Source organism: Vanessa cardui, chromosome 2, assembly GCF_905220365.1.
Source record: "Vanessa cardui chromosome 2, ilVanCard2.1, whole genome shotgun sequence".
In the NCBI taxonomy this organism is placed as follows: Eukaryota; Metazoa; Arthropoda; class Insecta; order Lepidoptera; family Nymphalidae; genus Vanessa; species Vanessa cardui.
In genome coordinates, this window is record NC_061124.1 from 1,890,360 (window position 1) to 1,912,710 (window position 22,351).

Consider the following 22,351-nt stretch of genomic DNA (forward strand, 5'->3'; position numbering starts at 1 on the left):
TCAAAATATTCTATAATCTAAAGATGTGAAGAAGTATTTATGTAAATGTAATGAACATTCCATTTAAACAAATATTATTATAAATACATTGTGTGAATCTAAGAAACATGCATAATTATATTTTTTATGATCTAGCAAATCGATATTTAATTACGCCCAATTGAAGTACCGCGAATAGACAATAAAATAATTGCATCAATTATTATTTTAAGATAGAAGAACACATCGTCATAATATAATGTTTAATGCTGTCTTAAAATGTTACAAAGAAATATTTAGCATAAATTAGGTATTATGTGACCAAAATTATATGTACCTCGATGTAGACGACATGAATTCAGAAATGAACTTTCCCAAAAACTCACATAAAAACCAAAAATAACCCTTTAAAACCGTTTATATAATGTTGCGCCCCGATCAATATTCAAAATGTCCTGTCTCGGTCCCGACAACAGAAATCGTGTGAAGACGTCGAGAATACTAATACAAATTTTATCAATTTGTATTCAACTAGATAGGCTTAGACGAACATCGTGCGAGCTATGCGTGGCATTACTGTAGTTCTTATCTTCAAGATCTAGTGCTTTCAATGTCCTTGCTCGTACATTATAAATATATTATTTGACCCTTTGCTTGATGTAGGGAATAATAATGATGGGTGTAAATAGCATTGTTTTAACTTGCAACTTTATAAATATCTTCGAGTTGGAAAAGTATCGATGTTACTTCTTAGAAATGATATGTACAGTTTAAGATAGACTCGGAATAATCTGTATTAAAGTACGTGTTTACAAATGGATCACGGGTATGATTAATGTACCGTCCATGAGTAGAAATTGAACAGTCTACAATTTAAAGAAGTAAAAATTAACGTATGTAAGTGGTTTTAAAGTTTTGCCTTATTTCATATTTCCTATCAAACATATTAAGAGACATACAAATCGAGAAATAAACTTATGAAAGTAATATTTTGATCGGTTTATTATAAATGAACTTCATAAATTTTGATGATTCGGATTGAGTATGAAATACGTCTTGTTTTACAATTTTATGAACAAAAGTTTCAGTAAGAGGCATTGTATCAAATTAGAAACAAATGTTTGTAATTTTTTAGTCAAAAATATTTAGTTCAACTGGGTATGTTGCGTTTATTTTTTGTACTTAAATCTTTAATATTAGATTATACAAAAACGGCATAGGCATCAAATTTAAATTACATTTAAAACGCAACAAAAAACCGCTATAATTAAAAATATTATATTGAAAAACACGATGCCTCCAGACTCCAGTTTTTAAAACGACAAGTTACACAAGTTCTACAAACTGTGAGAACCGAGATAAACCGACCATTTTAAGAAGTAGACGTTACACATAAAACTCTATGCGACTGCGCGTCAACTCTCCGGGGTCGGGTAATATCCGAGACCGCGCTTTCATAAGCTCAACCACTCTTCAACATTACATACAACAATTATGAGAAGCACTTACCTTCGACCCCGTGGATTTTCGCTGCCAACGTCGACAGCACGAGCCCGATGGATAGCAATTTAATCCCATAATCCGGTATAAAGTTTCTCGACCACATCTTGTAGCACAACATTCACACATGGATCACACACATTTGTTTTACTCCTTCTATGTCGTTTAAACACTAAATTTTCAACACTTCACGGAACTAAATGTAAGAACTGACACTTCATTTTGTTTATAAACTATTGTTACGTAGAAAAAATTGGCGTATTGGTCATTTTAGCGGTAAAACACATTCAAATAAAACGTAAATCCCGACAGAAACATGCGCAGCCGCGTCCTGCTCGCATCTGACGGCTTTGTTCGTAAATACACAACGTACGGTAAATCAAAATGGCGGACCGCGCTCCTGTGTGCGTAAGCGCAGCCTGGAACAATAGCTATTTCGCTTTTCAGACCTCTTGCTGTACCGTAGGACGTAAATTTTCATATTTCACTTGTAATTATTAGCGTTTTATGTCAAGAAACTAGATGGTTTTCGTTAAAAAGGCGTGAGAACGCTGACACGCACACATAGAAAGTTACGCGAAGGAATGTTGATTCAATGGAGAAATCAAGCAATTCAACTCGTCGTTCGCAGCGAGCTTTCGAACTTAGTAGTTTCGCATCCACGACACAGATGGCGTTGCTTGCCCTAGCGTTACTATAGGGGTGAATTTAAAAGGACAAGGTTCAATGGAATATTATTATCTATTCTACTTAACATGCAACAATAATTATTTTGTAACGTATTTATTTGTATATTTTAAGATTTTGAAGCAGTATTAATATGAAGTATTAGGTTATCAATTATTTGATCAATAATATCGTTGCTACGGTATAATATGTTGCACAGAAAATAGAATTGAGAATCATTGGCGATTAAAAACGTTATAAAAACTAAAAATGGTGACTTGTTACCAGAAACATCCTTTCGAAATAGAAACGGAAGACAAGCTAACGACTATAAATTCGAAAATATATGAAATCAAAAAGAAAATCCAGCTATCAGGTGTGTTGGCTTACATAAAGTATCTAAAGTAATATCTAATACTTATATATGTGTATTCATAACAATATTCAAACAATTTAAATGATAATTACGGTTCAATAATCAGTGAACGATTAGTAATACGATAATCATCAAACTGAATCCATCATCCATACTAATCTTTCGATAACTTACCTTCCGAAATTTCGGTCTTGGTGATGACCCCTTTTGCAAACTCATCTGGTTAACATCACCGCTAAAGTCACACACGCACTTCAAAGGGTGGGAACCAGTGCAGTTGTCAGGTATGGGGGAGGAGAGACATAAATTCTTAGTCCCCGAACTTGGCGTCACTTTGGCAATATAAGAAATAGTTAATATTATTAAAGTGCAATTTGTCAGGCTACCTATCTATTGTAAAGAAAAAATAGCTCATCTGATTTATAATTCGTAATAAAAAATATTTTAAATACAGTTATTGTTAAAATTATTAGAAACTTACTTAACCAAACAATATCAAGTTATATTCAGTCATTATAAAATAAATTAAAATTAAATCATCATAAGGTAGCGGTTACTAGTATGACGCCAAAGAAATGTCATTAACGACTTCGTACCGTACTAACATAATTAACGATTGGGTACTTAACCTTATTATTTACTATTTTGTTAAATATATTGTTATTTTAAACTAACGACTATGACACTGGTTAAATGACAAACTAATTAACGATAATGGTACTTAAATTTAACCCATTATTATAGGATAAGTTATACTAATTAGTAGAAGGCTTTGAGGTTGGACCGCGTAAATTTTAACCATTGATTTACAGGTTTAACCAAAGGAGGCGCCATTGAATTTTCATATGTTTAATTCGTAAGCCGTGCTCAGTGGTTAAAGAAAATATCGTGAGAAAACCAGCGTGTATCAGTTGCCAGTCTTTTATATGTACACATGGTGATCAGTGGGATATTTCAAGACTTACTTTATTCAAAAACGTCTTACAGTTTGAACTAATATAGTTAATGTCATGTCTTAATACTCGTGATCAGTTGCCATTTATTATAGTGTCACATAGAAAAACTTTGTATTTTTTGTTGCAAATGGATTTGTTATACCAGGAATATTTCATATAGTGGTTGACAATCCAATGCTATGAAATATTTTTTCATTGGCATTTGGACCATGGTTATTTCGTTCTTTCGACAATATTCGTTATCCACTATCATATGATATTGGCGTATTGCAATCTCGGACACATCGAGATAGTATAAAAGCAATATTAACTGTTATATTATGGCGCATACATTGAATATTTATTATTTCAAATTTCTAGACGGTCAAAGGAAATCCCACTATGAGGAAAACGAAGCTGAGAAAAAGCAGAACAGCGATCTAATAGACACGCTCAAGAAGGAGATACGGCTGAGGCTAGCGGAACTGGCCCAGGCGAGGCAGGTGGTAGGGGACGAGGAGGCACAAATCAAGAAATTCCTCAACGACGTCTGCCCCATAGGCAATAAAACTGCTGATAAAGTAAGACAAGTTCAAAATTATTGTCATATAAAAAAAACTTTACGGAACAAAAATAAGTCTTGATACCTAAACATGCGTAACTTTTTCGGCGAAGTCAAATTTTTTGGTAAAAAGTCGAAAAAAATTATATAAGATCTTAAATTAACATTGTTGTTTTTATTAATAAAGTTATTGATTTCAGGATATTTACCATGTTTTTTATTTTTGATCGGTGGAGCTCGATATTTCGACTTTATCTACGAATGTCTTGTTGTCTCGTGAACATCTCGATCCCGGTAAATATCCCGAAATCAATAACTCTAACGAAAAATTGTATATTGTACAAGACAAACCACACACAACACTACCACTTTTAAAATAAGTGGTCCTTCATTTTTCGTTCGCCTGTAATGTGGCAATCTAGGATTCGATTTTGTTTCAGTTGCGTACTGTAATGTTCTGAACTTCGAATACCTACTGGTTGTTCCCAGTGAAGGATAATCCTTATATTCCATTTACACACATCTTTATCTTATAAAAACATTATATAATACACTCAATTTATACATAAAATTATGACCACATGAGACGTTTGTATGAATGCTGAATTTTCGTATTCTCCAAAGGGATGTAGAAATTGAAAATTTGCTAACATAATTATGGGTCTATAAAGGGATTTCCGATTTCGTAAAAATTGATTCAAATATTTAGAAAAAATGTCTGTTTCAGCTGATACACAATCTCGACTTAAAAGTAATCGAGCAACGCAAAATGTTAGATTTACTTAAATACGAAAAGGGAAGTAAGAAGAAGAGGCTTCGGAATCTCGAGAAAGAATACGAGATGCTGCTCATAGAGAGCACTAAAAGTGATTTAGTTAAATCGAAAATAACGACGAGAGCTCGAAAGGTAATAATAAAATTCGTGATAGGGCCTAATGCAAGCCCGTCTGGGTAGGTGCCACCAACTCATTAGATATTCGATATCGCTAAACAAGAGTACTCAGTATTGTTGTGTTCCGGTTCGAAAGGTGAGTGAGGCAGTGTAACTACAGGCACAAGGGACATAACATGTTAGTTTCCAAGGTTGATGGCGCAATGGCGGTGTAAGGAATGGTTAATATTGGTTTATATAGCGCGTTTATCTATGAACGGTGGTTACAACTTACCATCAGGTGGCCCACTCGTCCACTTATCTATGCCATTAAAAACTGAACTGGTCACCGTGAACATGAGAAAGAAAACATTGTACCTTAATCTTCACTTCTAACTTCCTCAGGCGAGTGAAGACAGCGTGAAACTACATCATAAATATTAACATTAATAAACATTATATATTTATGTTATAATATTTTGATAAAACATGTCTTTGTAATGAATTGTTACTCATCTTGCTCGTAAGTGCCTGTTTTCATGCACGCGATCACGATCACCATAAACCCAAAATATATTAGGTGATATATGACTTATAAAATCTTTCACATGACTCCGCGACCTCTTTTGTTGTCATTGGAGTAAATCCTCTCCTACGATAATATATTACCTAAGGTAGGTTTATATGAAGGTAAGCTAACCTTATGACGCGTCATTCCTGTGTCTTGAGACTTCGAAGGCGCAGCAGATGTTTGATGAAATAAAAGTAAGATTGTACCTAAATATCAGTGTTTGCAACAGGCATCAGCCTGAAACACTTTCGGCTGATTCTTAGCCAGTAACTTATTTTTATGTCATATATAAGCGGAGTGTTAAATAGGCAGACTAACATGACTTTGTATTACTAACATGACTTTGTATTTTTTAAATGTTAAAAAAGTGTAACTACCGATTTTCTTGCCGGCTCTTCTCGGTAGAATCTATTTTCCGAACCGGTGGTAGCTTCACTTAATTGTAAAATGACGATTTAAAAGTGCTTGTAAAAGCCTACTTGAATAAAGTTTATTTTGATTGATTGATTGATTTGATGATAAATCTTGCTACCAACCTTAGGAACTAAGATGTTATGTCTTGCCTGTGTACAATGACCAACTCATCCTTCAAAGGAGAACACAACAAAATACTAAGTATTGGTCTTTGGCGGTAGGATATACAATATGTTAGTCAGTGACTATAACTAGCCACAGCCTTACCTTATACTGTACATTCGTTGTGTTTTAAATTGTTATATATTTGCTTGCTTGAATGATTCTCCTTGCCAAGGAAATGCTATGATATTACGTCTTGTTTTACTTTAGTAGTTAATACAACAGTACTGTAGCTTTGTTTTAAATTTTCAGAATGTATCTCATCTCGAAAACGAAATACATAAAGTCCTCATACAATGGACGGAAGCGGAACTAGTGAAGAAAAAATATTTTTCGATCAGGTAAGGATGTATGTAAAGCATCTCCAATATGAACTCCGTGGTTGAATGGTTTACACCGGTTTTCATGGGTAGGCCAATCCGAGGTCCCGGGTTCGCTTCACAGTCGAGTCAATGTAGATTATCACTAGTCTTCTATGTTGTCTTGGGTTTGGGTGTTTGTGGTACCGTTATTACTTCTGTTTTTCCATAACACAAGTGCTTTAGCTACTTACATTGGGATCAGGGTAATGTACGTGATGTTGTCTCATATTTATTTATTTTTAATCTCGAATTGAGATGATTTTATATCGATGTATTTCTTTGTGTTACAGACAGGCCCTTGTCGAGGATTCCGTGAAATTCGAAAGTTCTCTTTCGCGTATAGAGGACATACTGAAGAAGCAAAATGAAGAAATAAAAAAATTAGAGGTAACTCCTACTGACAACTTATTAGTTGTTGCCTATTGCCTATTGGCAATACCAACATGATATCAATAGTATAGGGGTAAAATAAGCATAATTTTAGTTGCTACCCTATTGCAGTGTCATCCACAGAGTCTACGTAACGACTCAGAAACCCATTAAAAGGCAAAAGTTTCATCGAAATCGGTTCAACACTTTAGGAGGAACACGTTTACATATACGTACAGTACATTTATATTATATTATTATATCAAAAAATAATAAAAATCAAGCTCTTTGTAATATTATTTATACACGGACAATACAAGTTAATTATTACATACAAATCATCCTCAAATATAGCGAAAATTACAAATAATACGTATTCCTTTAAAATAAAACTTTTCGAGCACTTATTCCAATGCAGTAAATGTCTTATGTAAGCTTTACGAAATCAATGCTGTTTATTGAAGCAAATGTAAGATCCAGTTCGTTACTAACAACGGATCAGCTAAGCGAGTCGTTTCTGTAATGTACCCGCGTGCAGGTGGTGCGCGAGGAGGCGGCGGAGATGCGCGTGCGCGCGTCGTGCGCGTCGGCGGCGGAGGCGGCGCGCGCGCACGGCGCCGAGCACGGCCGCGCCGCCGAGCGCGCCTTCTACGCGCAGCGCTTCGACGAGCGCCGCCGGGAGCTCGAGAAGCTGGAGAAGAGGATATTCCCACCAGCCAGTATGGAACATTACGTTTACTTTATGTACAGTCATACACTTTTCTTCTTCTTTTGTGAACTTTACTCGCGGGAATGTTACTCAAAAATTGATTGTAATAAGAGAAGATTTTGTATCTATTGTGAAAACAACTTCAATTCCGTTTGAAGACGTAACATGATCTACAAATCATCACCATTCATCATCAGCAGCCTATGTTTGTCTATTGCTGGACCTCTGGCCTAGGCCTCTCCAAATGCACGACATTGTGGCCTTTCTTCGGCTACACGCATCCAGCTCCCGCCAGCCTGCCTGCTATCTACAAATATGTTTCACTAAATTACTTCATATATCTTTTCGCTTTATTTTAAGTCATAAACATATATAATATCCACCTGAACACTATATATTGTTTTTACCGAAACCCAATATTTTAAGACAAAATTAACAAGACATAATTCGTTTAATTTTGGTTATTATGTTTTTGATCTCGGTTTTATTGAGCACACCTGTTACGTTTTAATGGTTAAAATATTTCGTTTAAACTAATTTACATATATCACCTATCTTGAATTTATGGTGCTAGTTATCATTGGGTTGATGACATCTCATTTATATGTATATGCAAATATATCAACGCCCCAACATTAGGTGTTAGATGTTATTTTATATCTTAGTTTAAACTAAAATTTTGTTAGAATACTTTACGACAAATTCTAAAAGACTTATCGTCGTCTGGTATTGCTTCAGTGACAATGTACCACAGCACCTGCCCTGGTAATATTTATACAAAAATAGTAGGGGACCATTTTACAGCCTTTCCAATAATCCTTTCTTAGTAACTGAGTTAGTTTCGGAGATCTCGCGATGAGTGTTATTTATATCGAATACCTAATTTATACAAATTTCCATCATGTAACTATGAATGAATAAATAAATACGGCCTATTACAAATAATCATGACGATGTATTTAGAGCTAATAATGTGACCTAATTTAAAAATCATAATGCTCAAGATGGATAAAGTATGAATGCCTGTAATTTTTATATTTATTATAATGTCATCCAGATTCACTGTGCTGTATTACTCATACCTAAAACTTGTAACTTGGCAAATGTTCTAAAAGATTCTCCAATATTTTATTTAAAACAATAAGAATGCCATGTTATGACGACCTCCATGGTCGAGTGGTGTGTACACTGGTTTTCATGGGTACTCCATTCTGAGGTCCCGGGTTCGATTCCCGGCCGAGTCGATGTAGATGACCATTAGATTTCTATGTTGTCTTGGGTCTGGGTGTTTGTGGTACCGTCGTTACTGATTTTCATAACATAAGTGCTTCAGCAACTTACATTGGGATCAGAGTAATGTATGTGATGTTGTCTCATATTTATTTATTTACATATTTATTTATTTATTTATGTTACTAATTAACAAAGTCAAGAAATAGCATAGTAGATCTCATGGTTACATTGACTAATAGCTGGAATATTTATACCCGATTAATGATGTTTTTACAATAATGTATATTTGTATAAATTCTCCCTCCATCAGCCCGACCTGTACGACAAGAGTCAGCAAGATCTACTGAAGGTGATGCTGTCACAGAAGAGCAGTCAGCCGCTGCGCAGATGGAAGAAATGTTCCAGAGACTCATGAAACTGACAGGTAACAAAATTACACATAAACTCATATCTTTCTCGAACATAACTTAAATTTGTATATGTTTTGTGGCTTCTTATCTTGAAACAATGATTTTGGTAGTTATTATAAAAATATTTTATAAATTATTTTATTTGGACATATTTGAATGAAATCAGAATCATCAATTTGGGCGTAATGTTGCTTGTGTTGAACATCAGATTTTTTACATTACTAGATAAATATTTAAAAAAAAACACAGCTTATAGTTATTTAATATTAAGTACATAATAATGTACGATGTTCATTCATTCCAGGTATTACGGAGTTTTTAATCATATCTATGCATTGATCACTAATATATTAAACTCATTCAAATTTACATTTTCATTTTAAGCTTATCTTAACTGGCAAAAGTAATACATTTACTACATATGCATTAGGTAAAATAAGTTTTGTAAATGAGATGTACATAGCAGATATTATAGGGGTGAAATTTTAGGAGTAAATGAAGCGGAGGAAGTCTTCGATAGATTCAGAGCTCAGAGGGAAACGTCCAAGAGGTTGAACTATCTGCAACAAACAACAGAAGAGGAGAAACTGCAACTCGAACAAACGCAGACAACGCTGATGGCTGAATTGGAAGGCTACAAGTTTGCATCTGTCAAGGATAAGGACGAGTAAGAGTATTTTTAAAACCTATGTTAGAACCGAGATGGCCCTGTGGTCAGAACACGTGGATCTTAACAGATAATCGTGGATTCAAACCCAGGCCACTGAATATTCATGTACTTAATTTGTGTTTATAATTCATCTCGTGCTCGGCGATGAAGGAAAACATCGTGAGAAAACCTGCATGTGTCTTATTTCAAAGAAATTCTGCCATGTGTATATTACAACAAAACGCATTGGAAAAGCGTACTGAAATATGTTCGGAACCTTCTTAAAAGGGAGAAGAGGCCTTAATCCAGCAGTGAAATTTAAAGTTTATTGTTGTAGTAGTATGTAATAGCTACTTGCTTATGCTGATGAAACTGTTAATAAATGTATTTAACTACGGACAAAATGTACGTACGTTTCATAATGATCCAAAAAGTACTTAAGGCGTAAAGTGGTAACAAATAAACAAACTTACTTTAACATTTCTAACATTGCTTAGGAATAAATTATCAGAAATATAGAATATGCTAAGAGTTAAAATACTTTCAGGGGTCAGGAGGAAATAACAGAACTCAAAGCTAAAATAAACGAAGAAGAAAAGCATTACCGGGAACTGCAAGAGAGGTTTGACAACCTGGAAACGTTCCTGTTGGAAATCAAGAGATTGCTTTATGATTTGTGTAAACTGTTAGATGTGAGTCGCAATCGAAAGTACACCTTTTACATACACTTTAGAATCGATTTATTGGATATTATAAAATGTAGCAACCAGAAGAACCGTCAAACCATACAGGTCTATTTTCATTGAAGCCTGTAAATATTTAAATGCTTGTAAATCTATAAATATTTAACTTGGTGGTAGGGCTTCGTGTAAACCCGCCTGGGTACCACCCACTCATCAGATATGCTATCGCTAAACAATCGTACGCAGTATTGTGGTGTTCCAGTTTGAAGGGTGAGCGAGCCAGTGTAACTGCAGGCACAAAGGGACATAGTATCTTAGTTCCCAAGGTTGGTTGCGCATTGACGATGTAAGGAATAGTTAATATTTCTTACAGCGTCATTGTCTATGAGTGATGGTGACCATTTACCATCAGGTGGCCTATATGCTCGTCCGCCAACTTATTCCATAAAAAAAATACTAATAATTTCGAATCGTAATATATTACTAAATAAAAGACATAAAATTTCCTTCATTATGTATTTGTCACAACAAAATGTATAAAAACACACCTGTGGTGGCAAGGCTCTGCACTAGCCTGTTTAGGTGGGTACCACCCACTCATCGTGTATTTTATCGTCAATATGTTACTTCTCAAAACTGGTAGCTTATTGGCGAAATGAGAAATGATTACTTGCTTTATACGGTATACTTTCGAAGGGTTTTGGTGGCCACTTACCAAGATGTGGTCCAATTGCCAGTCCACGTATAAATATATACACTTTTAACACATTATATATTAGCTTGACTTTTATAGTGAACAGGAAACACGTAAATGGCTCTCTCGTCAATTAATAAGTAATTATAATTTAACTATCTTAATAAATTAGATCAAATTCAAGATCTCGCGATCCGGTTTATTTTCGGAGCCCGAAACAATTACCATACATCAAAATTCAAATCACGTTAATATAAGATTTTGCCGGAAACTGTGTTATAATATTTTGAGCTGTCTTATATATTTTGAATGTAATTAACGTAAAGAAATGTTCATAGGGTCTGCATTATTATCATACTCTCTGTTGGTAGAAAAAAATTGGACTCTTTCTAAGTCTATTAGCGAAGCGAGAGACTTTTTTACATATTTGATCTGTATTGATGGATTTTATTATTTTTGTAAAAATTATCTATGTGTAAATCTTAATATCTCAGTATATAATATTTAACAGTACGTCAGAAGGCTAGCTTTGAGGCTAGCTTTTTTATGTTATAGGGGGCAAACGAGCAGGAGACTCACATGATGGAAAGCGATCAATATCTTTGCGTTGCCGGCCTTTAAGGAAGGACTACGCTCTGTTACGGTTCTGAAAAACCACCGGCGAAAGCTGGTTCAAAAGAGAAGTAGAAAATGTCTTAAAAATCGCGCTGTTGTTTTTCGGACATCAAGGTGGTGGGGGTACAATTTCGAATTTTAACATTATAAATCATAAATAGGAACTAAGCAAGATCAAAAAGTCAAGGGTGATATAATTATCACCCTTCAGTGTCATGAAATTACCAAAGTAAGACATCTTTTTCGGTGAATTGGGTCAACGGCAAAACTGTGTCAGAGATACCCTTACCGCAGTTTTATTTCTATCATTTTACTATATCATTTGTGATCGATATCCAACGCTGATCTTAAGGTGATCGGTGAGCCGGCGCTGCCCGAGTGGACGGCCGAGGCGCGAGACGTGTCGGCCACGCTGTCGGCGCTCGCGCAGCGCTACGCACGGGCGCGAACACGCGCGGACGCGCTCGCACGCACGCACGCGCAAGCCGTCGCCTCCAACGTGAGACACACGGAAATATTCCATTACACCGTTTTTATATTTATACAACTATACAACTATTCTGTGTAACTAATTCAAACTATACGCTAAAATTCTAATGATAATAAAAACCGTATAAAATACATCGCGTTGATAATAAATGAGGAAGTAGAAAACAACAGCATAATTAGAGAATGGACTGGTATTATTTCTTCATGGATAAGTTTAACACTTTGTTGAAAATAACATTATCAATAATATTTCGCAGTAGAATTATTTTAAATTAGACATTATTTCCAGACTACAAGCGGCGCTCCCTCAGTGACAGGCGTGAGCGCTCGCAGTCCGAGTACGCTCAAGGAGTCTGAGAAGATCCTGCCCACTTACAAGGAGCTGGTCACCAGAGAACCGGTCAAGGCTCCGCGTAATTATCCTTGCATATATAACTAGTAGTCGCCAGCGGCTTCACTCGCGTTTTATCGCGATAAAGAGCTATTTCTATTGGTCGTGTAAATCAGCAGGAATCGGTTTTATTGAATTTGCCGATGCTACATCTAAGTTGTGTCGTTCTATAAAATAATCACTTTTACTAATAAATTTCAGCTTCCGACGAAGAAGAGGACATACCATCTCGGTGCTACCTGAAGCGACAAGCCCAACTAATTGTTGACACTAAGTGCAGAAGGAAAGGCTTCCGTACGCCTTATCCTAGAAAATGAACGCTTAACTTCTTTCAAATTACTCATTGTTGGACTTATTTCAAAATATTGTTATACTTTCGACCCGACCCGGCTTTGCACGGGTGCAATTCTGATACTAAATATAGTAGAGAATGTCTAAATTATCAATATTTCTTTACTACATTTTCAATGTGTTATATACAAAAAAACTGTCTCTCGAATCACTCAATCTATTTAAAAAAAAAAGGCATGAAAATCCGTATCGTAATTTTAAAGATCTAAGCATACATAGGGAGAGACAGCGGTAAGCGATAAGCTTTGTTTTATACTATGTAATTGTGTATTAGCTATATTATAACCTACGATATCTTGTATTTCTTTTATCTTGTTAGAAAAAAATTATACGCATACATACGCTTGTCCTGCGAGTGGGCTCAGACTTGAATTGTCTGAGCACACCCGTCTCTTCGGGGGTATCACAGTATTATTTATTACTTGTTATCTGTATTGATTAATGTAAGTTTAGTAATACATAGACTTTTATGTAAGTTTGACATAAGTTGTTCGAAATAAAGAAGTAATAAAGGAGACTAAAATACATTCTATTTTTTTGGCCAAACATCTATTCACTCGCGCGCATTAAATCACTTATGTTTATAGACATTTTATTGTCAATATCAGAGTCATTTATGTTAAGTGGGCGTTTATTCAAAGTATTGTTCACAAATTCAGTAAAGTTTTAATTAAGCAAATCAATTACACAGATAATTAATAAATAATTTCTGTTCTATATTATAAATATCGTTACGTTAAAGTATCACACATACAAAGAGAAGTAAAACACTGAATCTATTACAAAATAATACAGAAACTATTGGAAATTAGCGATTCATCGTATGCGTGGTGTGCGGGAAAATTTGAATGTAACTGCCTTCAAGATGCTGCCTCGCTACCCTCGCCGCGACGCTTCACTAGAGCGCCGTTCAACTCCCATTGACACTCTTTTTATTTCAGCCAGTACGAAAAACAAGATGGCGCACCATGCGCCGTCATATTCATACATACACAGTGTGCGTAAATAATAAATAAATAATACAAATGAGAATAGTATGCATAATAAACGTAAGTAGTATTATAGCTCTTTTTTCTACAAAGTGGTGATTACAAAATAGAAAATTTATCACGAATGTCATATATAAATGAAAGATATTTCTATCTTAGTTTGTGAAAATTTAAAATCCATCTAAACGAAAAAAAAGAAAACAGAGTTTTTATAGGAGTATTTTTTTATACCTTATTATGAAAAAATATTGTTCTAAACTAATCCGGAATTTTGATGCAGTTTATGAGTCCACCAGTGTAGTTTCCATTGGCTTAAGAAATTTAAAAATCAAATAAAATTATTAATTAACTTGTAATTGGCCGTTCAGAAAAACATGTGTTTGACGGACGCTGTCAGTAAAACTAATACAATTTGATAGCACTTTACAAAAATCATTTCGATTTTTTATTTTATATAAATAGTATTTAATTTATAATGCACTATTGAATTAAATTAAAATGTTTTGTCCACATAAGAATTCCTATTTGCAACTTGTTTGCGCGATGAACCCGCGGATTATAAATAAAGCGGTGGATATGGCTATGCAGCACAAACATTTTGATCCTCACACAGGTATTGAACATTAAATTACATTAAGTAACTCACAATTTCAAATACTTATATCTTAGAGTACTAACACTCCTACTAATTTCCTACTTATGACTACCTACTATGACAGTAAATAAAATCTTTATTATTGAATCTCTACAGAGTAAACAATTTTTACATTTAGATTAATTGCATTATTATTTTCATTCTTATTTGACACAACTCTTTATTCATAGCGATATCAAAAACATTATTATTGCCTTCCAATTTGATCCTACAATTTGAAATACTTTATAAATAACTTTTAACTTATATTTGATATTACACAGAATTTACGTGTTCCAAAAACGGCTGATGTATAATTACCATTAATATTTTAATTTATAATTAAAAAAAGTAGTACAAGTTTGTATTTTTTGGTAGGCAACCCGAAGAGTACGAATAAAGACCAGATATCAAATGAATTTTGTTTTATAGAGATCCCGCCCGCTCAAAGATTAGAGTCAATGCAGCCGTCTCTGTACGCTCCGCACGTTGACATAACGCGCGCCCGCCTGGGGTTCGGGCGGGTCGGCCTCAGGCTCATCAACAGAGATCTGCACTCGGCAGACTATCTTGTTCAATTGCAGGCCATACACAGTATATTAGACCAGGTATTTTTCTTTATAACATATCTTCCATAAGTTTTCCTAAATTGTAACGACCCCAAAAATGCTTTCGTTTTTTTAATCTGTAATCGAAAATGATTTTATTTTAAATGTGAAAAAAAATATGGAGTAGTAGGTTTTATTAAAAAACTTGGTCACCGAATTATTGTACAATTTCAAAGATTTCATAACATAATTATTTAACTAATACCTTATGTTAATCTAAGACAAACCTTATCCTTCTTTAGTTTCCTCTTGAAATTTGTTAATAGGTTCAAATATCAGAGAATGCGATGTTCCTTATCAATTTACAAGTAGTTTACCGTCTAATAGATTTGATGCAAAACAAGAACCCAGTCATACGAGAAAAGATATGTCTTATCCTAACTTCCCTCGCCAACTTCTACCAAGGGCGGAAGCAGATCATGTCGCGACCGAAAATATTCGAAAACCTCATGTGGCTGATTATGAGAGATCGGTCGGAAATAAGATACGCTGCGTCGTATACCCTGAAGACTCTTACGAGGGACCGATGTTCGAGCGCAATCATAATTGAAACGGAAAATATAATAGAAAATTTACTTAAAATGGTTAAAAATGAGCACGTAGGAATTGCGATATTGCATCTAAAGACTCTGGAAAATCTAATAGATTGGGACCAAGTTCCAGCATTGAAGGCAAACGCTTTTCAAATCATGTTGAAACTTTTAGAGAATACCGATCCGAGAGTAGTCAGCGGAGCAATGGATTGCTTGACACAAATCTGCAAACATGATATCGGTAAGAAGTTAGCGGATATTTACGACTTGACCAACTTATTACGCCCTTACCTGGGGTCACCAGCTATTGAGGTCAGAATTAGCGCTGCGGGTTTATTGGGGTATACCACGCTGACGACGAGATCCAAATGGCGGGCCAAAGAGTTTTGTGGCGACTTGACAAAGCGCCTGATGTTGCTGTGTACCTGCTCTAACAAGCCGGTTCTGCAATTGAGATGTATGCATGTCTTGATAAACCTCTGCGAGTGCCCCGATATCAGACACCATATGAAACATAATTGGGAGAAGAAAGTTCAGGCGATCAAAATTAGGAGTCACGAAGAGTGGGACGGCACGAGTGAGACGACGAGTTACGGGTTGGAAACGGGACACAATTACAGGACAATGAGCATCGAAGGCGTGGAAACTATCAAGAACGATTACGGCGATAACGCCGCGGTCGTAAACGTCCACAGCTATTTAAGACGTCTCCATGAAATGAAAGCGAACTTATTGTACGCAATCAACTTTAAATCTTATAAAAATTGACAAATTTTCATTATATATGATAAATAAAACTACACGATCAAAGTGTTTGAGCATTTATTGAAATAATACATTGAATTACATTTGGTATTTAACTCGCTACATTTTTGTGCCTTCGTTGGCGTCCTTACGGCTATACGTTCGGTAATTTCCATACAAAAATTTACCCATACATACAAATATTAAGTTGTACATCACTATACTAGGAATCTTTAAGATTTTACATTAATATTACTGGTCTAACAATCAGATATTAGAAATTTATCTAATCATATTTAATATATTAAGCCTTATATAGTAAGCTATTGCGTACTAAGTACATAATACGACATATCATCGTTATAAGCACGACAAGGTAGAGAGAAGCTGCTATAGATAACATATGGCACTACGTACTATTTGATGTATATTTAATAAATAATAATGATTGATTATTTAAAATACATTAATACATGAACATCGAACATTCCAGAATATTTTACTCGCCATATATGTGAGAACTATTCCAATTCAAAAATGGACGATTTTGACCACACTTAGCATAAAAATATGTGTAGTAAATTTATTGAATCTAATTACGTATTATTATTATTTGTATGAAAAATAGCTAATAATAAATATAATTGTATGCATTAACGCTGAATTTATAAGCAAATATTAATCGAATTTGGCGTAATACATATATTAACTGGTACACTAACCAAAGTTACACGTACTTAATAGAATAATGAAGCTATTCACAGCTGATTAACTTTGAAACTAATCACAGATTCTCTTTGGAATATTAAAATTTCATTAATTACGATTACAATATATTCCAAGTTTTTTTTTATGTTACAGTCAATTCTTTCTCCCAGACTTTTTAACTTTTGACTTAAGATTTATTGGGGGGCTAGTTAAACAATGCTGTCTTCTTCTTTCGTCTGTAAAATTGGTAATAACAGAGAGAGACAACGATATTTAACTAAACACCCGCTGCAAATATAAACGAGAGAATTATTTAGAGTGCTATGTTTTGAGTGTTTGTGTATCTAAGGACTTCCTAAATGACAAACTCACAGAATCTCTACTCAGCAGTAAGATATATCTTTAATAATATTGTAGGATAAAACTATGGAAAGATGTATATAGACAAGCGTTGCGATGCCGCTTTTTGCGTTTTATAACTATTTACTTGTGCGTTTTATAATGTGTGGACTATTATTAATATTGCGTTTAATTTGTGTATTGTAACTATTACTATTTATAGGATAATTAAGAAAGACTATCAAAATGCATGTTTCCAATTTTAAAATTTCTATAAACTTAATTATAGTTTAAATATCTATGAGAAGAGATATTTAGCAATATGTTGTTATGAAACGTTATTTGATATGTCGCTATAAAATGGATTGTTTCCATTCCATGTTGGAAACACAGAAATCGACAACTATTTAAGTGGAATCACACCTATTGGCTAGCCATCATTCTTTGTTTATAAATATAATCCTACTTAAACACTATACACAGTCGTGGGCAAACCCGATTTGTTTTAAATGTAAGCAAATACTTTGAATTCAAATAAAAAACGTCTGAAGCAAATTTTGGAAGACAAGTATACGAATATGGAATAAAATTAACTACTGTATCTATACAGGAATTCTTCCCGTAATTCCACTAATTTTTTTTTAATTACAAGCCAAGGATTTTTTTCTACATAAAACTTGCCTTCGTAGGTTTTAAATTTATCATATTCACAACATATGTAATACTCCAGTTAGAATACATATAATTTAAATGTTTAAATTACTAATTTATTCATTGAAATGATCACTATCATCATTATCCAATTAGGAAAACACTGTACGAACAGTATCAATGTATAATCATTGCGAGTGTTCGCGCAAGCGAGACAGCCAGTCAGCGTTCTCTTTCTTGCTACACACGTGTTTACAAATCGCCATGCCTGGAAATTTGGCAAACTTTGTTTTGTTAGCACTAATTCATGACTTGGAGTTTCAATAATTTAGTTTAATTTTAATCTTTTATTTTTAATGACTCCCGGAAGACTCACAATGGTTTCGATCACAAAAAATTGCCAACCATTTCGACAGAAATGCTCCATTACAAAGGTCGTACAATTCATTTATTAAAATGTCATTCATACACACTAGTCACTATGACAGTTCCAGCCGAGCGAGAAAGCTATTCAACGCTCTCTTTCTCATCTTGCACGTATTTGTAGAGCGCCTTGCACAGATCGTGCAAGGTCGGGTCTCATCTGCCTCCCCCGCGTTTGTTCAGGGGGTCGTACATCTCCGCTTCGGAGTCCATTTCGTCCTCTGATAGCGAGAGGGATCCGCCCACGCGACGAGTGCGCAAACCCTCCTGGAATTTTAATGTTTCCAATTTAACACCGTAAACAAGATTAGTTGATAATTTAAACATTGGTTTTCTTTTCTACATACGAGCTAGCTTTGAATCTATGACAAAGAATTGTTAACTCAAATTCTTGCGTTCACACATATAAGATTCGAAAAAAATTATTATAAAAATTACTAAAGCTAGTGTGAGGCCAATGAATAAAATTGTAAAACATCTATCAGTGTCTTATAAATATCACAAAAATAACTTAAAATTGCTGAAGTTAAAAATTTAACAGAAAAGTGCAAATAATGACCTACACTTACTTTTTCAAATAAAAAATCTATTTTTTTTTCTAATTACAATCAAATCGTTTTGTAAAAAGTGGCAGAATGATTAACGCAGTCTACTTCAAAACAGTTTAAAAACGAAGAAATATTTTTTGACAGCGACATTTCTCAAGTCACAAAAAGTTTTTACTACTTTAAACAATGCATATAATTCTTCATAAACAAATTAATCAATTGATATTAACAAACAAGAAGTAACATATACTATGTGATTTTCTTCTTGTTAACACAGATAATATATATGATAATACAAATTCACAAATATAAATATATTTTTATTAATCGATTATTATAGGTATCATAACTGATTAATATTAGAACGCCAACAAAATCTTTAACAAAACAATATTGATATGATATAAGTACTACGTAAAAGTAGTAGTAATCTTCCCACGGCTGGGCTAAGCCCATTAAGGAGAGAGTTTGGAACATATTTCACCACGCTGTTCGAATGCGGGTTGGCGGAATGCACATGCATCAGCATTTCAATGAAATTAGACACAATCAGCTTCCTCACGTTTTCCTTCACTGCCGAGCACAAGATGCACAAATTAAGCACATGAATATTCAGTGGTGTTGGCCTGGGTTTGAACCCGAAATCATCCGTTCTAACCACTTGGCCACGAAATAAACCAGTACATAAAAAAGTCCTTTCTGAAATTTTTAATTCGTCTCCATGGATTATTATTCGACGGAAATAAAAGTGAACTTATACCATGAATCAAAATCGTATCAACTGTTGACATGTCTACCGAACAAAAAACTGACAGCTGTCAAAATACATTTCTTTGATTTATTTTGTGATATAATTATATATTGATGGCGATGGATAACGAGGCAGGGAGAGACAGAAAGAAAGATAGAGGGATACCCGCATATATGTTTATTCCTAGGAGATAGTATACAATTCCTGAAATATGTAAAGGACTTGTATACATACTTTTTCGGTAACACATATATACGGGTATTACATCACTAAATCACTTTAATTGTGGGATTAATTCAACCAAACCAGACTCATTTATATCGACTTAAATTAAGTTAATTAATTTCTCATAACGATTTTTGTATATATTATGTGAAATAACAGTATTAGACAAAGTAGCATATAAATGAGAACGCAGTTAGCTTCAACAAATATAAATAATTTTCCTGTAAAAAAAATATATATATTTTGATTACATATATTACCAATTCGGTCTATTTGAGCTATAATAAGGCCTAGCAGGAGTTTTAGAACTAGAGCCCAGTAGTTAAGCTGCGTTTATAATAAACGGCACAAAGCAAGAAAGCTGGCCCAGTGCATATAGGAAAGTAGAAATAAATATAGTATGCTGGAAAATTATAAGACATATTAATTAATGTGAACGTGGCCTTACTCGCTATAACGAATACAATGAGATAGAAAAAATATTTTTCTGGTTCATGTGAAGTATCCTCAAAAAAAATACTAGTAACTAATTCCATTTTTAAAATCTCATATAAAGTTTTTTTTTTTTTTGTTACATGAATTATATCGAGTAGATATTGGTCAAAGTTCTTATTAAAGTAGATATACGAAGTTAAAGTAGGGTACACCACTGTAGTCAGGTACACCGTATATGGGTCAAAATCACCAAGGTGGCGAATTCCAAATTCCATTTTTTGATAAATTGACCTAGCAGCTATTACTTTGATGATCAGCCTAAATGATCACTACACTTGTGTTTTAACAATATTTACGTTGGCAGAGCATATAATTGATTACTACTCTTTTAATTTTATTTTTAAAGTGAGCTATCACTGAAAAAAATCATTCCGGGAACGTTTTTGTGAAGTTTATAATAATATTAAAATATTACATAAGTATTTATTTTTTACCTTGTTCGATAGCGTATATATGTTATTTATTATTAAAAACTAAAGAAATGTAATGAAATTGCCAACAAAGACGTCAAAAAGCAAAATATAGTGAAAGTGGATCTATTATGACAATTTCTCTGTATAAATTATCTAAATATGAGAAATATCAGTGTCTTATATATAAATTAACATGATGTAGGTCTAAAAAGTTCGCCTTACTTTATTATTTACCAGGGCCCTTTTTAATACCTAGAATAATAAATTTATTATCTGTGATTTTAATGATGTTCCCGGAAATGATGAGGTGTTCTCGGAATGATGCGTGTGTTCCCTAAATGACGATATAGATACAATTTAGGTTTAGGTAATAATGAGCAATGTGTACGTCGTACTTATTTATTAATTTTGGCATAAGGATTCTTAATTAACAAAAACGGAACTTAAATCACTTTACAGTCTTGTAATTTGCTGTTCACAGCCGATTAGATATTCTTAGTAATCATATTAAACTTTTATTATGATGGTATTAATCAAACCACCTAAACATTATACTTTTTCGTAGTTAATATTAAATAAACTTTAAATCAAAACAAGCATTCTAATATTAAATAAACACAAGAATATAAAATATATAAAATGAAAAGAAACAAACATTAGAATTTTTCATAAACATCAATATCAGTATCAAAGTAATAATACTCTCTATTATTTTCTTTTCTCAGAAATGGCGTCGAAATAATACTTATTATTTGCTCAAATGCAACGTAGGATACATCACTCGGATCTAGTTTAAATTTTTTTGCATTATTACAAACCGAATTCAAGAACGTAACTAGAATTTCTCCATCATCTTCAACACCTGTCTTACAGATGGCAACATATCTGTAATTTAGAGCTTTCTTTTGTGTAGGTACTTTAACTAAAACAAAGGTTCCAGGGGATATTAAATTTGGGTGTAGGTTTTCCTTGTCTTGATTGTAAGATGTACTAGCTTCAACAGTAATTGATTTTTGCGCAATCTGCTGACGAAGAGAAATCGACATTAAATCTTCCTCATCATCGGATGATGATGAGTAAATGGTGTTGTAAATGCTCCTTTTCTTCAATTGCAGCAAATCTTGTAAATTAATTGTATCTATTGGCTCTTTTAGTTCTGGAGACTTATTTGAAGGTATTCCCTTGTCTTTTGGTTCAGAGTTCGGATATAAACTTCCAGATAATACTGACATTCTTAGTTGCTTTTCAAAACGGTCGTGTCGGTATGTTTTAATCGTAACTTCCGGTCCTCTTTGCCAT

At 33.9% G+C, this 22,351-nt stretch overlaps 4 protein-coding genes across 4 annotated transcripts in view; 2 read left to right on the forward strand and 2 right to left on the reverse strand.

The window, feature by feature from the left end:
* LOC124535690 (neurogenic locus Notch protein) overlaps window positions 1-1,912 on the reverse strand; it is a 117,950-nt gene extending 116,038 nt beyond the window's left edge. Inside the window, exon 1 of the mRNA XM_047112001.1 lies at window positions 1,489-1,912. Within this exon, the coding sequence (XP_046967957.1) occupies window positions 1,489-1,600 (112 nt within the window). The 5' untranslated portion in view covers window positions 1,601-1,912. The remainder of the gene's footprint in view (window positions 1-1,488) is intronic.
* A 503-nt stretch (window positions 1,913-2,415) lies between these two features.
* Window positions 2,416-12,957, forward strand: LOC124542849. Its single transcript, XM_047120737.1, has 12 exons — window positions 2,416-2,521; window positions 3,838-4,037; window positions 4,746-4,925; window positions 6,289-6,377; window positions 6,689-6,785; window positions 7,306-7,486; window positions 9,020-9,133; window positions 9,609-9,786; window positions 10,316-10,460; window positions 12,113-12,259; window positions 12,539-12,662; window positions 12,842-12,957. Exons 1-12 carry the CDS (start codon window positions 2,416-2,418, stop codon window positions 12,955-12,957), a joined length of 1,677 nt encoding a protein of 558 aa, XP_046976693.1.
* A 1,431-nt stretch (window positions 12,958-14,388) lies between these two features.
* Window positions 14,389-16,560, forward strand: LOC124542072. The gene is made up of 3 exons (XM_047120009.1): window positions 14,389-14,593; window positions 15,047-15,222; window positions 15,489-16,560. The coding sequence occupies exons 1-3, from the start codon at window positions 14,479-14,481 to the stop codon at window positions 16,521-16,523; spliced, it is 1,326 nt and encodes a 441-aa protein (XP_046975965.1). The 5' UTR covers window positions 14,389-14,478; the 3' UTR covers window positions 16,524-16,560.
* Window positions 16,561-17,920: 1,360 nt separating this feature from the next.
* LOC124542084 (neuropathy target esterase sws) overlaps window positions 17,921-22,351 on the reverse strand; it is a 54,682-nt gene continuing 50,251 nt past the window's right edge. The window contains exon 30 of the mRNA XM_047120020.1: window positions 17,921-18,887. Coding sequence (XP_046975976.1) covers window positions 18,777-18,887 — 111 coding nt within the window. The 3' untranslated portion in view covers window positions 17,921-18,776. The remainder of the gene's footprint in view (window positions 18,888-22,351) is intronic.